Consider the following 12335-nt stretch of genomic DNA (forward strand, 5'->3'; position numbering starts at 1 on the left):
TTACCTTACCAAGGTACCGCTGTAACTTAATATCTTTTCCAAGACCTTCATAGCTTCTCTATGAAGGTCTTGGAAAGTACTAGTCTGCAGTGTATTTCTCATTCCTTTACTGTTGACGGTCGATGCTAAAAGTTAGAAGCTCTCCAAAGTGATATTTTCATTGGCCATTCTAAGAGTGGCTGTTCTACTTGCTGTCATTACTTTGGACTTCTCTATATTTTAGTCTCATTTTTTCCTCACTCTGCAATGAACAAAGTATTGTAGCTGCAGTTGGTGTGTTTTCAACTGACTTATCATCCTTAATCTGCCATGAGGCGATTTCTAAACTGAAAAATGGTTAAAAAAATAAAGCAAGAATATCTGCCCATATTAATTGAAAAAAACAACTCCTATAAAGTACCAGATTTTTCAGACTATAAGACGCACCGGAATATAAGACGCACCAAGATTTTGAAGAGGCAAATTAAAAAAAAAGCTTTTTGAACTCTGCAGACCTCCCCAAAACAGCCCATTTTCGTGAAAAATGGGCCCATTTTTGACAAAAAAAAAGGGGGCATGCATAGCCTTTAGGAGGCTTATAGAGTGCTCCTGGGGGCTTGGAGGGGGGAAATAAGCAAAATACTGTCCATATTTTGCTCATTTTTGCCCTCCTCAGCCCCCAGGAGCATTCTGGAAGACTCCTAAAGTCTATGCACGGCCATTTTTGCAAAGGGGGTGGGGTTTTGGTAGGCCAAAAATGCTGTATTTAGTGTATAAGACCCACCCAGATTTTCACCCTCTTTTTTGAGGGAAAAAGATTGAATTGAATTGAATTTTATTATTTGTATGCCGCCCTTCTCCAGGAGGACTCAGAGCGGCGAACAATTCAAAAAGGGAAAAAGGAGAACATAAAACGAAATACAGATAATTAAAATAAGCAAGAATCACACAACCATACAAGTCGAGAGGGGAGGGAACTCATCAACCCCAGGCCTGCCGGCAAAGCCAGGTTTTGACGGCTTTTCGGAAGGCCTGGAGAGAGGTGAGGGTCCGAAACCCTGCGGGGAGTTCGTTCCAGAGGGCCGGAGCTGCCACAGAGAAGGCCCTCCCCCAGGTAGTAGCCAGAAGGCATTGGCTGGTAGATGGAACCCGGAGGAGGCCAACCCTGTGTGATCTAATGGGTCTGTGGAAGGTAAAATTGGCAGCAGGCGGTCTCTCAAGTACCCAGTATAAGATGCGTCTTATACTCCAAAAAATATGGTAACCTATAGGTAAAAATGAAAAATTGTAAAATGAAAAAAAAAAACATACCCAACAGTTGTACCTGTACAGTGCAAACCTGTACCGAGTTTCATTGGAGAAGATTCCCAGAATGGTCATCATGAAGATTTCAGCTCCAAGTGATGGCAACCATGCTTTCCAAATCCATTCCCTTTCAACTGATTTGAAGAAGGAAGAAATGGATGATATGTGTGTTTGGAAAAGGGAGACTGGTGTGGTGAGGTGCTTCTCCGGGCTCTGTGGCTTTTGAGCCGTCAAAACTCTCCATTGCACAGCCAGATGGAGCTGTGGCCGCGGCAGAATCTGTGCTGGGATGTGACAACTGAGATATCTCATGCTTGCTGGACCACAGGCTGCAGCAGGTGGCGCTAAAGAGTTTGTGCATACTTTTGCCAACCTCAGAGTTTCTCAGCGATTGGATCTAGTCCCTTCCCTTGTTGTTAAAGGCCACATGGGACTTCTGGCAAGGCAGCTTTCAGATTTAGATCAAGACGTCATCAAGAGGTTGACATCCCATACCACCAGCCCAGCCTCCTATTTTCATCAGGTTTTAAGCAATTGGGCCTGCTTAAATACCCTAGTTTCTGGACCTAGTTTGAAGGCCTGCCCTTACCTTTAATGTTCTACATGTTTTTGGAGTTTCATATTTTCAATGTGGTCTTCTCTCAGCCTTCCTTCTGGAAGTCCAACTAAGTATTCCCCCCACTATTCATGAGAAGTTGGGTGACCTTCTAAATCACGGCATTAATTAAGAGTTCTTGGTCCAAAAACCTCAACCAAGTGGTTCTGCATTAGCAGATACTCTTAAAAAAAGAGAGAGAAACTTTTCCAAGTTTCAATTAGAACTGCAGAAAAAAACAATTGCTATCAACTTGCCTTCCATTGAGGATTTGTATACTGCCCGAGTCAAAAAGAGGGCTTGGAAAATATCTACAGACCCCTCGCATCCTGGACAGAAATTCTTTCAACTCCTACCCTCAAAAGGACGCTATAGGGCACTGCACATCAGAACAACTAGACACAAGGACAGTTTTCCCCCACATGCCATCAGTCTGCTTAACTACGGTAATCCCCACAACACTGTCAATAATTTACTAAGTCTGTATTACTATTATTATTCTCTTTCTTCCTAGTATCCATCTCTCCACACTTAAGAGTATAACCATGTTTCACATATCTTTCAATTTATATTGTTTTTGTTTCCTAGTATGATTTGACAGCTTATTAGTGACCTTGACTATCATTAAGTGTTGTACTTTATGATTCTTGACTAATGTATCTTGTCTTTTTATGTACATGGAGAGCATATGTGCCAAAGACAAATTCCTTGTGTGTCCAATCACACTTGGCCAATGAAGAATTCTACTCTAAAAAAGAATTTGCTTTATGGTATCTCTTGCCGTTTCAACAGTAATTTGCTGATGGGAATCAACTCTGAAGAAAGTAGGTTGTGATACCCGTCTGGAGATCTATTTATTCCGAATTAGACGATGCCACCAGATTAGCAAGTTTATTTTTTTGTAACCATGCTTCTCTTTTTCCTCAGTATCTTCACCCGGGTAATACACAGGGCTGACTGTTGTGGATTCGTCTATCAGAACAAACAAAACATCCTGATCATTTCATTTCAAGCAGTCCTTGACTTACATTCAGCAACTGTTCAAATCACGACACCAAATGAATGTTGGTTGTGACCCGCCTTCAGAGTTCCCTTCCTGACCAGCGTGTCTTGTACATCTTGTTTTATGACCACTTAGCAATGGAAATTCGGTCCCAATTTTAAGTTGAGGACTCCCTGCTAATTAGCATTCTCCTATGACTTTGTAGGGGACAAGACGGCTCAGTGGCTAAGATGCTCAGCTTGTCGAACAGAAAGGTTGGCAGTTTCGGCGGTTTGAACCCCAAGTGCCACGTAACGGAGTGAGCTCCCATTTTTGGTACTGATCATGCCCCCTGGAACCAATTAATGATGAGTATCAAGGTGGTTCAGTGGCTAAGACACTGAGCTTCGCAATCAGAAGGTTGGCAGTTCGGCGGTTCGAATCCCTAGCGCCGCGTTAACAGGGTGAGCTCCCGTGACTTGTCCCAGCTTCTGCCAACCTAGCCGTTCGAAAGCATATAAAAATGCAAGTAGAAAAATCGGAACCATCTTTGGTGGGGAGGTAACAGCGTTCCATGCGCCTTTGGCATTTAGTCATGCCGGCCACATGACCACGGAGATGTCTTTGGTCAGTGCTGGCTCTTCGGCTTTGAAACAGAGATGAGCACCGCCCCCTAGTGTCGGGAAGGACTAGCACATCTTTGCAAGGGGGAAACCTTTACCTTTATGACTTTGTAATTCTACAGTAATTGCCTCCTCACGTTGGTTTTATTTATATTCTTAATTATTATTTCTTATGCCACCCATCTCCCTTAGAAGGTGACCGTTAACAGTTTTGTGTTGAATTTTAAGCACATTTGAGGCTGCTTGGGACTAAAATGACAAACGTAAAACAGGACTTCTGGGAAGGTGAAGTTGGGGGGGGGGAGGTTTGTCCTTGGATAAAATAGATCGTTGTAGCAGGAAAGCAGCTTTCCCGGAGGACCCTGCGCGACCCAGTCGGTCCCTCCGTGCATCCCCCACCCCACCCCCGGCAGAGAAATCCATTTCCTATGCCCAGCTGGTGGAAGGAGGCAAATTGAAGGGCTGGAAGGGTGATGGGAAAAAGGGAGTGGAATGTTTCTTTTGGAAAGCCGGGAGCGAGAGAGAGACTCTGCTCCGGGTTTGATCCAAGCTGGGAAAGCAGCAGATGAAAACATCTCCCTTTCCCCCGTCGGCTCTTTTGTTTCCAGTGCAAGCAAGTGCGTTAGGCGCGCTCCTTCCCCTTCCCCTTCCCCTCCCTTTCCCCGGGCTCCGTTTGTGTAACCAAAGAAAGCGCTCTCGGTTCCTTGCGGAGGCTCTTAAAGAGGCACGGCCGGAGGAGAATAAAGGCTCCTTGAGGTCCCTACTTGATCGGATCCGAAAGAGATCCTTGCTTGGATCGCTTTGCTTTCATTTTCTGCAAATGTCTCTCCTTCCCCACCCCACCCCGTTAGTTTGCGTTCTGGGCGCTTGGAAACCCCCCCCCCCCCTTTGGCCTGGCGACCTAGATGCGCTACGATCCTGCACCCCGGTCGCCTGGATTGAGGAGGGGGAGGCGATCCTACACCGCTGGCGCCAACAGTTGCGCGCTCAAGGCGCAGCGGTCCCCCCCCCCCCGGAATTCCTTCGGTTCTTCCCGTGTTTTCCCCCCCTCCCCTTGCACGGAGAGGCCACCGCCTAGTTGGTATAAGAGGGAGGGGCACGCACAGGATTTGCAAACACATCGAGGTACACCTTTGCTTGCCTAATTAATAATAATAACAACAATAACAATAATAATGTACTTGGTTGATATGTAGGATGCTGGCAGCAACCCGTATCAACCATCAGTACCAGTTAATGGTATTTGTGATGCATTTTTGAATGTTCAGTTGACTGAGTTTCATGTTTATTGAATAAAGTAAATAATAATAATAACAACAACAACAACAATAATAATTGCAACCAAACGCAAGGTCATAGAAGGTGATGGAATAGAACTTGGGAATGAAGAAATGATAAAGGCAGTAAAACCAGATGAAGGCTACAAGTACTTGAGGATTTTAGAGGCCTCTGACTTAATGCATAATAAAGTCAAGGAATTAACTGCAGCCAAATACATCCGATGAATTCACAAGATATTAAAAGTCCAATTTGAGTGGCGGAAACATCATAAAAGCCATAAATACCTGGGCTATATCTGTGATTTGATACTCTGCAGGAATAATTGACTGGACCCAGATGGAGTTGGACAATTTGGACAGAAAAACAAGGAAGCTTATGACAATGAATCATGCTTTGCACCAGTGGTGGGTTTCAAAATTTTTTTGAACCTACTCTGTGGGTGTGGCCTCCTATGTGGGAGTGGCTTGCCAGCCATGTGACCTGGTGGGAGTGGCTTGCCGGCCATGTGTTTTCTTTCTTTCTTTCTTTCTTTCTTTCTTTCTTTCTTTCTTTCTTTCTTCTTTCTTTCTTCCTTCCTTTTGTATTTCTCTCCCTTTTTCCTTTTTTTCATCTCTCTCTCACTTTTTCTTTTTTCTTTCTTCCTTTCTTTCTCTTTCTCTTTCTCTCTCTGTGTGAGTCAGTCTGTCTGTCTGTCTCTCTCTGTGTGTGTGTGTGTGTCGGTGGGTTTCAAAAAATTTTGGAACCTCTTCTGTAGATGTGGCCTGCTTTCCGAGTCCACTGGTGGAACCTCTTCTAACCGGTTCAGTAGATTTGACGAACTGGTTCTACCGAACTGGTGTGAACTGGTAGGAACCCACCTCTGCTTTGCACCCTAAAAGTGATGTTGACCGATTATATCTACCAAGAGCAGAGGGTGGTCGAGGACTCCTACAAGTAAAACAGACTGTGGAAGAAGAAAAACACAGCTTGAATGATTACATCCAGGAAAGTGAAGAACCAATGATTAAGGAAGTAAATAAAGGAGGCCTTTTAAAGACAACTAAGTCAAAAGCTGAATATAAGAAAAAAGTAATTGAGAAGCGAGCTGAAAATTGGAAAAACAAAGCTATGCATAGCCAATACTTGAAAAGTATTGAAGGCAAAGCTGACCAAAAGCTAACTGGTTAAGTTCAGGAGCACTGAAAAAAGAAACAGAAGGCTTTATGTTGGCAGCTCAAGAACAAGCCTTAGTATCGTTTCATTTCGTTTATTGGTTTTGTATGCCGCCCACTCCCGAAGGACTCCGGGCGGCTCACAATGAAACGGGGAAGGGGATAAATAAGACAATACAAACAATATTAAAATACACAACAGTCGCAAATGAAGTGGGGCTGGATACTTCAACAGCCCCCAGCCTGCCGGAACAGCCAGGACTTGGTAGCTTTACGGAAGGCCGGGAGGATAGTAAGGGTCTGGATCTCCATGGGGAGATCCATAAACTGCATGAAGGCAAAAATTCAACATGTTACCACCAATAGCAAATATCGCCTCTGTAATGAGAAAAACGAGACAGTCGACCACTTGAGCAATGGGTGCAGCAAAATTTCACAAACTGACTACCTACAAAGCCATGACTGCATTGCTAAGATCATTCACTAGAAATTGTGCCAAAAGTTTGGATTTGAGTACAGCAAAAACCACTGGGAACATCAGGTTCAGAAGGTTTTAGAGAATGAGAAAGTCAAGATCTTGTGGTACTTCAGAATTCAGACTGACAGGCACTTGGCCCACAACACACCTGACATAACAATAGTTGAAAAGAAAAAAAGTATGGTTCATTGACATTGCAATACCTGGAGATGCACGAATTGAAGATAAACAGCAAGAAAAAACCACAAAGTACCGGGACTTGCAAATTGAAGTTAAGCGACTGTGGAAAAAGAAATCGTGTGTTGTCCCGATTGTAATTGGAGCCCTTGGAGTAATACGTAAAGGGCTATCTCACTATTTGGAAATTCTAAATTTATCAGACTTGAACATTCTGATTCTACAAAAAAACACCCTACTTGGAACAGCTTATATCCTCCGACGTTACCTTAACAGTTCCTAGGTCCTTGGTTATGACTCGAGCTGTTGAGCTACCAACCAGCCCCAAAGGCTGTCAATCTCACAAAGATTAACCACGCAATAATAATAATAATAAAAGACCAGCTCCTAATTGATAAAATGATATTAGAAAATTGTAAGAACAGAAAAACAAACTTGAATATGGTCTGGATTGATTACAAAAAGGCATTCGACTCATTGCCACATAGTTGGATCATAAAATGCTTAGAAACAACTGGCATTAGGAAAAATATTACATCCTTTCTTTAAAAGGCGATGAAACAATGGAGAACTGAGTTGGCAGTAGGGATTGAGATCTATGGAATGGTTAATATCAAGCGAGGAATTTTCCAGGGTGATTCACTTTCACCTCTTCTCTTCATTATCGCGATGATCCCACTATCAGTAATCTTTAAAAAAATGAAATTAGGCTACCAAACAGCCAAAGAAGCTGAAAAAATTTCGCATTTACTATATATGGATGATTTGAAACTCTATGGAAAATCAGAAATAGAAATCCAATCATTGACAAACACAGTCCGAGTATTCAGCACCGATATTTCAATGCAGTTTGGCATGGAAAAATGCGCCACTGTATTCATAAAAAGGGGCAAAATCACTGCATGTGAGGGAATTGAAATGCCCAATGGCCAATTAATTAAATGCAAAGAAAATGAAGCCTACAAATACTTAGGCATTCTGCAGTTGGATAACATCAAGCATGGAGAAGTAAAAACTATTGTCAGGCAGAGTTAGGAAAATTTTGAAATCTAAATTGAATGGTGGAAATACAATCAAGGCCATAAATACCTGGGCAATACCAGTTATAAGATACACAGCTGGTATAGTTAACTGGACACAAGCTGATTTGGATCTTTTGGACCGAAAAACCAGGAAACTAATGACAATGCACTACAGTTTACATCCACGTGGTGATACTGATAGATTATATCTGCCCCGAAAATCAGGTGGCAGAGGATTATTACAAGTGAAGCAAACAGTTGAAGAAGAAAAACATGCACTGGCTGATTATTTAAAAGAAAGTCAAGAACATCTATTAATCGAAGTAAAGAACAAAAATCTACTGAAGGCCCAACAGACGAAACAAGAATACAGAAAAGATGTGATAAAATCAAGAATGGAGAGTTGGCAGAACAAAGCACTGCATGGCCAATTTCTGGAAAAAATAAAAGATAAAGTGGACAGTGAACAAACTTGGTTATGGTTAACAACAGGTACATTAAAGAAAGAAACAGAGTCACTAATCCTGGCTGCGCAAGAACAAGCTATCTGCACAAATGCCATTAAGGCCAAAATCGAAAAATCCTCTGATGATGCCAAATGCAGACTTTGCAAAGAAGCTGATGAAACTGTTGATCACATACTCAGCTGCTGTAAAAAAATCGCACAGACTGATTATAAATTGCGGCACTATTCAGTAGCACAAATGATCCATTGAAATTTGTGCAAAAATTTTAATATTAAAACAGCAACAAACTGGTGGGAACATCAGCCTGAAAAAGTCACCGAAAATCAGATGGTCAAGATCTTGTGGGATTTTCGCATACAAACAGACAAAATACTGGCGCATAATACACCAGACATCACATTGGTTGAGAAAAATAAGGTCACAATCATAGACATCGCAATACCAGGTGATAGCAGGGTCGCCGAGAAGGAACATGAAAAAATCGCAAGATACCAGGACTTAAAAATCGAAATTCAACGACTATGGCACAAACCAGCAGTGGTAATTCCAGTGGTAATTGGCACACTGGGTGCTATTCCAAAAGCACTGGAATTACATTTAAAACAGTTAAAAATTGACAAAATCACCATCAGTCAAATGCAAAAAGCCGCACTGCTTGGATCTGCACGCATATTACGAAAATACGTTACGATGTCCTAGGCCCCTGGGTGGGGCCCGACTAGTAACCAATGCCAAATCCGGCGAAACAACTGGCCGCTGTGATACAATTGTACAATAATAATAATAATAAGCATATTACAAAAATACATTATGATGTCCTAGGCCCCTGGGTGGGGCCCGACTAGTAATCAATGCCAAATCCGACGAAACAACTGGCCGCTGTGATACAATTGTATAATAATAATAATAATAATAATAATAATAATAATAATAATAATATGCATATTACAAAAATACATTATGATGTCCTAGGCCTCTGAGTGGGGTCCGACTAGTAATCAATGCCAAATCCGGTGAAACAACTGGCCGCTGTGATACAATTCTGTTGTTGCAATAATAATAATAACAACAATAACAATAATAATAATGAGAAGAAGGAGGAGGAAGAAGAGAAGGAGAAGGAGGAAGATGAGGAGATGGAAGAAGAAGGTGGTACTTAGTTGATACCTAGGATGCTGGCAGCAACCCATATCAACCATCAGTACCAGTCAATGGTATTTGCGATGCATTTTTGAATGTTCAGCTGGCTGAGTTTCATGTTTAATGAATAAAAGAAATTATTATTGTCATTAATAATAACAATACTAATAACAACAGCTTGCAAAAGCCCCTCCGCGCCCCTTCCCGCTTCCTTCCTTCCGTCCCTCCCCGTGGCAACCCCCCCCCCCTTCCCCAATCTCCCCCCGCCCCCCTCCCCGCTCTGGTTTCTTTTCCGGCAACCGGAGCTCTCGCTGCTTTCCCATTTCCTGCCGGGCCGGCTCCTTTAAGAGGGCAGAGCCGATGCCGGGAACTCGCGTCACTTTTTCAGCCTAGGAAACTCTCCAGGTCGGTGAGCGGAGGAGCCGCCGCCGCCTCGAGCTCTCTCTCTTTCCCTCTCCCGCCTGGGCATCGTTGCGCGGCGGGCCCGGGCCGAGCGGGGAAGGCTGGCGGAGGAAGCCCCCCCCCTGCCCCGCGCTCCGAGCCATGCGAGGGCCCCCTCCGGGCTGGCTGGGGCGCGCGCGGGCGGCTCGCCGGTGATCGGAGGCGCCGCGCCGTGAGACACACATATCCAAAGAGAGCGAGAGAGCGCCTTCGCCCGGCCGGCCGAGGCGCTGCTTTGCGGGGAAAGGAAGCCAAGCCAGGCAGCCGAAGCAGCGGGCGGAAAGACGCAGCCACAGTAGTCGGGAAAAGAAGGGAGGGAAAGAAAAGCAAAGAAGAAAAGAAAGCCAGGCGGGCCGTGCGCGGCCAACTTCCTGCGTTTGGGGTTTCTCTCTCGCCTTTCTCTCTCGGTGGAGACATGTCGGAAGGTCCCGATCTGGTCTGCATCAAGGTACAAAGCAAGCGGCCGGCTGCCCTCGGGCGGTGCGGAAGGCGGGTGGGTGGGGTAGGGGGCTTTCAGCTCCTCTTTCTTCCAAGCCTTCCCCCCCCCCCCTCTCTTCCTCGCCTTGCAATCGGGAGAGGTGGGCCCGGGCGCGCGCGCACGGGGAGGCTTGCTTTGCATTGGGCGGAAAGGCGCTTTTTGGCCCGGATTTTCGCTTTGGCGGGCGCGGGGTCGACGGACCCTTCCCCTCCCTTTTCTCTCCCCCCCCCCAATCCTCCCCAGGATCTGGAGGCGAGGAGGGTGGGAAGCGTGAGGAGGGGGCGCTCCAGACATTGAGAAGAAGCGCCAGGAGGGGTGGGGGAAAAAAACCTTCCCCACCTTCCCCAGACTGGAAGGTGGGGGGGAAGGAAAGCCTCTTTGGAGAAGTTTCTGAACTTGCTCCGGTGGGATCCCTCTGCTCAGCCCCCTTCCCCCCGCAGCCCCCCGATCCGCCGGCATGGCGAGGGCCCCCCGGGGCGGGAAAGGCGACCCCCGCGTGAGGAGTTTGGCACGGGCGCGCTGAAGCGCTTTGCCCGGCGGGGTTTTTACGCGCAAGCTGCTTTTTCCCTTGGAAAAAGGGGGCGCGGCGGGGGTCGGCAGTTAGGGTCCCTCGAGGCCGTCGATCCTTTGGCTCGAAGGGGCGTGATTTGGAGAGCGAGGGACCAGCGACCCTCATGGTGCTCTCCCCCCTCCTCCCTTTGTAAGTCCGAGTTTCTGGGCAGTTGGGAAGAAAGACATGAAACAGGTTGTTGGCTGCCAGGAAGTGGAGCCCCTCAGACGCGAACTCGTGACGAGCTTTAAGGAAATACGCGGAGGTGCCTTTCCTTCAAACCAGGAAGGGAGTTTTGTTGGGGTGGGGTAGTTCTTGGAGGGATCTCCCCTTCCCCACACACAATTGTTCTGGATCTGCGCGGAGTTTCCCCTCTTCACCCCAGCTGACGGCCTCTTCCCTAGCCCTTCGCCTGTTGTAAGGAAAACGGAAATGCAACCCAATTGGAAATCTTAGAACTACACAGAATAACAGAGTTGGAAAAGGGGCCTTGGAGGCCTTCTAGTCCAACCCTCTGCCTAGGCGGGAAACCCTACACTAACTTCAGACAAATGGCTATCCAACATCTTCTTAAAGACTGCCAGTGTTGGAGCATTGGCAACTTCTGGAGGCAAGTTGTTCCACTGATTAATCTTGTATTTGATGACTTTGCTGCATGCTCTCCCGATGTGGATGTATGGGATGAATAGAATAGAATGGAATAGAATTCTTTATTGGCCAAGGGTGATTGGGCACACAAGGAATTTGTCTTTGGTGCATAAGCTCTCTGTGCATAAAAGAAAAGATACATTGGTCAAGAATCATAAGGTACAACACTTAATAGTCATAGGGTAAATGCGGTATATGTGGCCGTTTCCACCCTGAAACGTGGTTAACAACCATTATCAACTGACCACATTAAGACAAATCCAAGATGCACAGAGGAAAAAAAACTTACACAAAGTGCAAATCCCCCCCCCCTCCCTAAAAGTAACCTATACATGATACACATTCACCAAAGCACTGGAAGTTTTTAAGGCATGGTTGGACAACCATTTGTCTGAAATGGTATAGGGCTTCCTGCTTAAGCAGGGGGTTGGACTAGAAGACCTCCAAGGTCCCTTCCAACTCTGATATTTTGTTCTATTCTAAATGACTGAAGTCTGTTGCTATGGAGGTAATCATAAAATCTATCCAAAGTTGATAGGATTGACAGACATTCATGCTATTCAATCACTGCCCTAACCTGGGCTTATGATGGTTGTTTCAAAATTACCTTTGACTAAAATTAATCTAAATTGTGTGTGAATTGTGAAGTTCCCGTGGGTCGACCATGAGGCCAATGTTGAGAAAAGACAGGACACGAACTATATTACAACAGTGAATTAAACTGGATTAGGATTGTGGTGGAAAGCAAACCAAGGATTGCTAAAAAGGCGTTTCTGGATCTTTTAAACTGGCAACCGTCTGCATCTGGAAATCTTCTTTTACTTGTGTTTTAACGTTGTAGTCTTCTCTAATCATTAAGGCCCATCTACAAGCAGTGAACATTATTTTTTTTTAAAAAGAAAATTCTTATGATTTATGCTTTAATTTGCATTTCCCTGGAGGATAGATTGTGTTCTTTCACGCCCAAAGAACTTGATTTCAACATGCCCATAATTTGTTTCGCTGAAATATACTCACA

The 12335-nt window shown here is 45.0% G+C and overlaps 1 protein-coding gene across 1 annotated transcript in view; it reads left to right on the forward strand.

Annotated features, from left to right (window-relative positions):
- The first annotated feature begins 9513 nt into the window (after positions 1–9513).
- ETV6 (ETS variant transcription factor 6) overlaps positions 9514–12335 on the forward strand; it is a 140719-nt gene continuing 137897 nt past the window's right edge. Inside the window, exon 1 of the mRNA XM_032222084.1 lies at positions 9514–10089. Within this exon, the coding sequence (XP_032077975.1) occupies positions 10057–10089 (33 nt within the window). The 5' untranslated portion in view covers positions 9514–10056. The remainder of the gene's footprint in view (positions 10090–12335) is intronic.

Source organism: Thamnophis elegans, chromosome 7, assembly GCF_009769535.1.
Source record: "Thamnophis elegans isolate rThaEle1 chromosome 7, rThaEle1.pri, whole genome shotgun sequence".
NCBI lineage: Eukaryota > Metazoa > Chordata > Lepidosauria > Squamata > Colubridae > Thamnophis > Thamnophis elegans.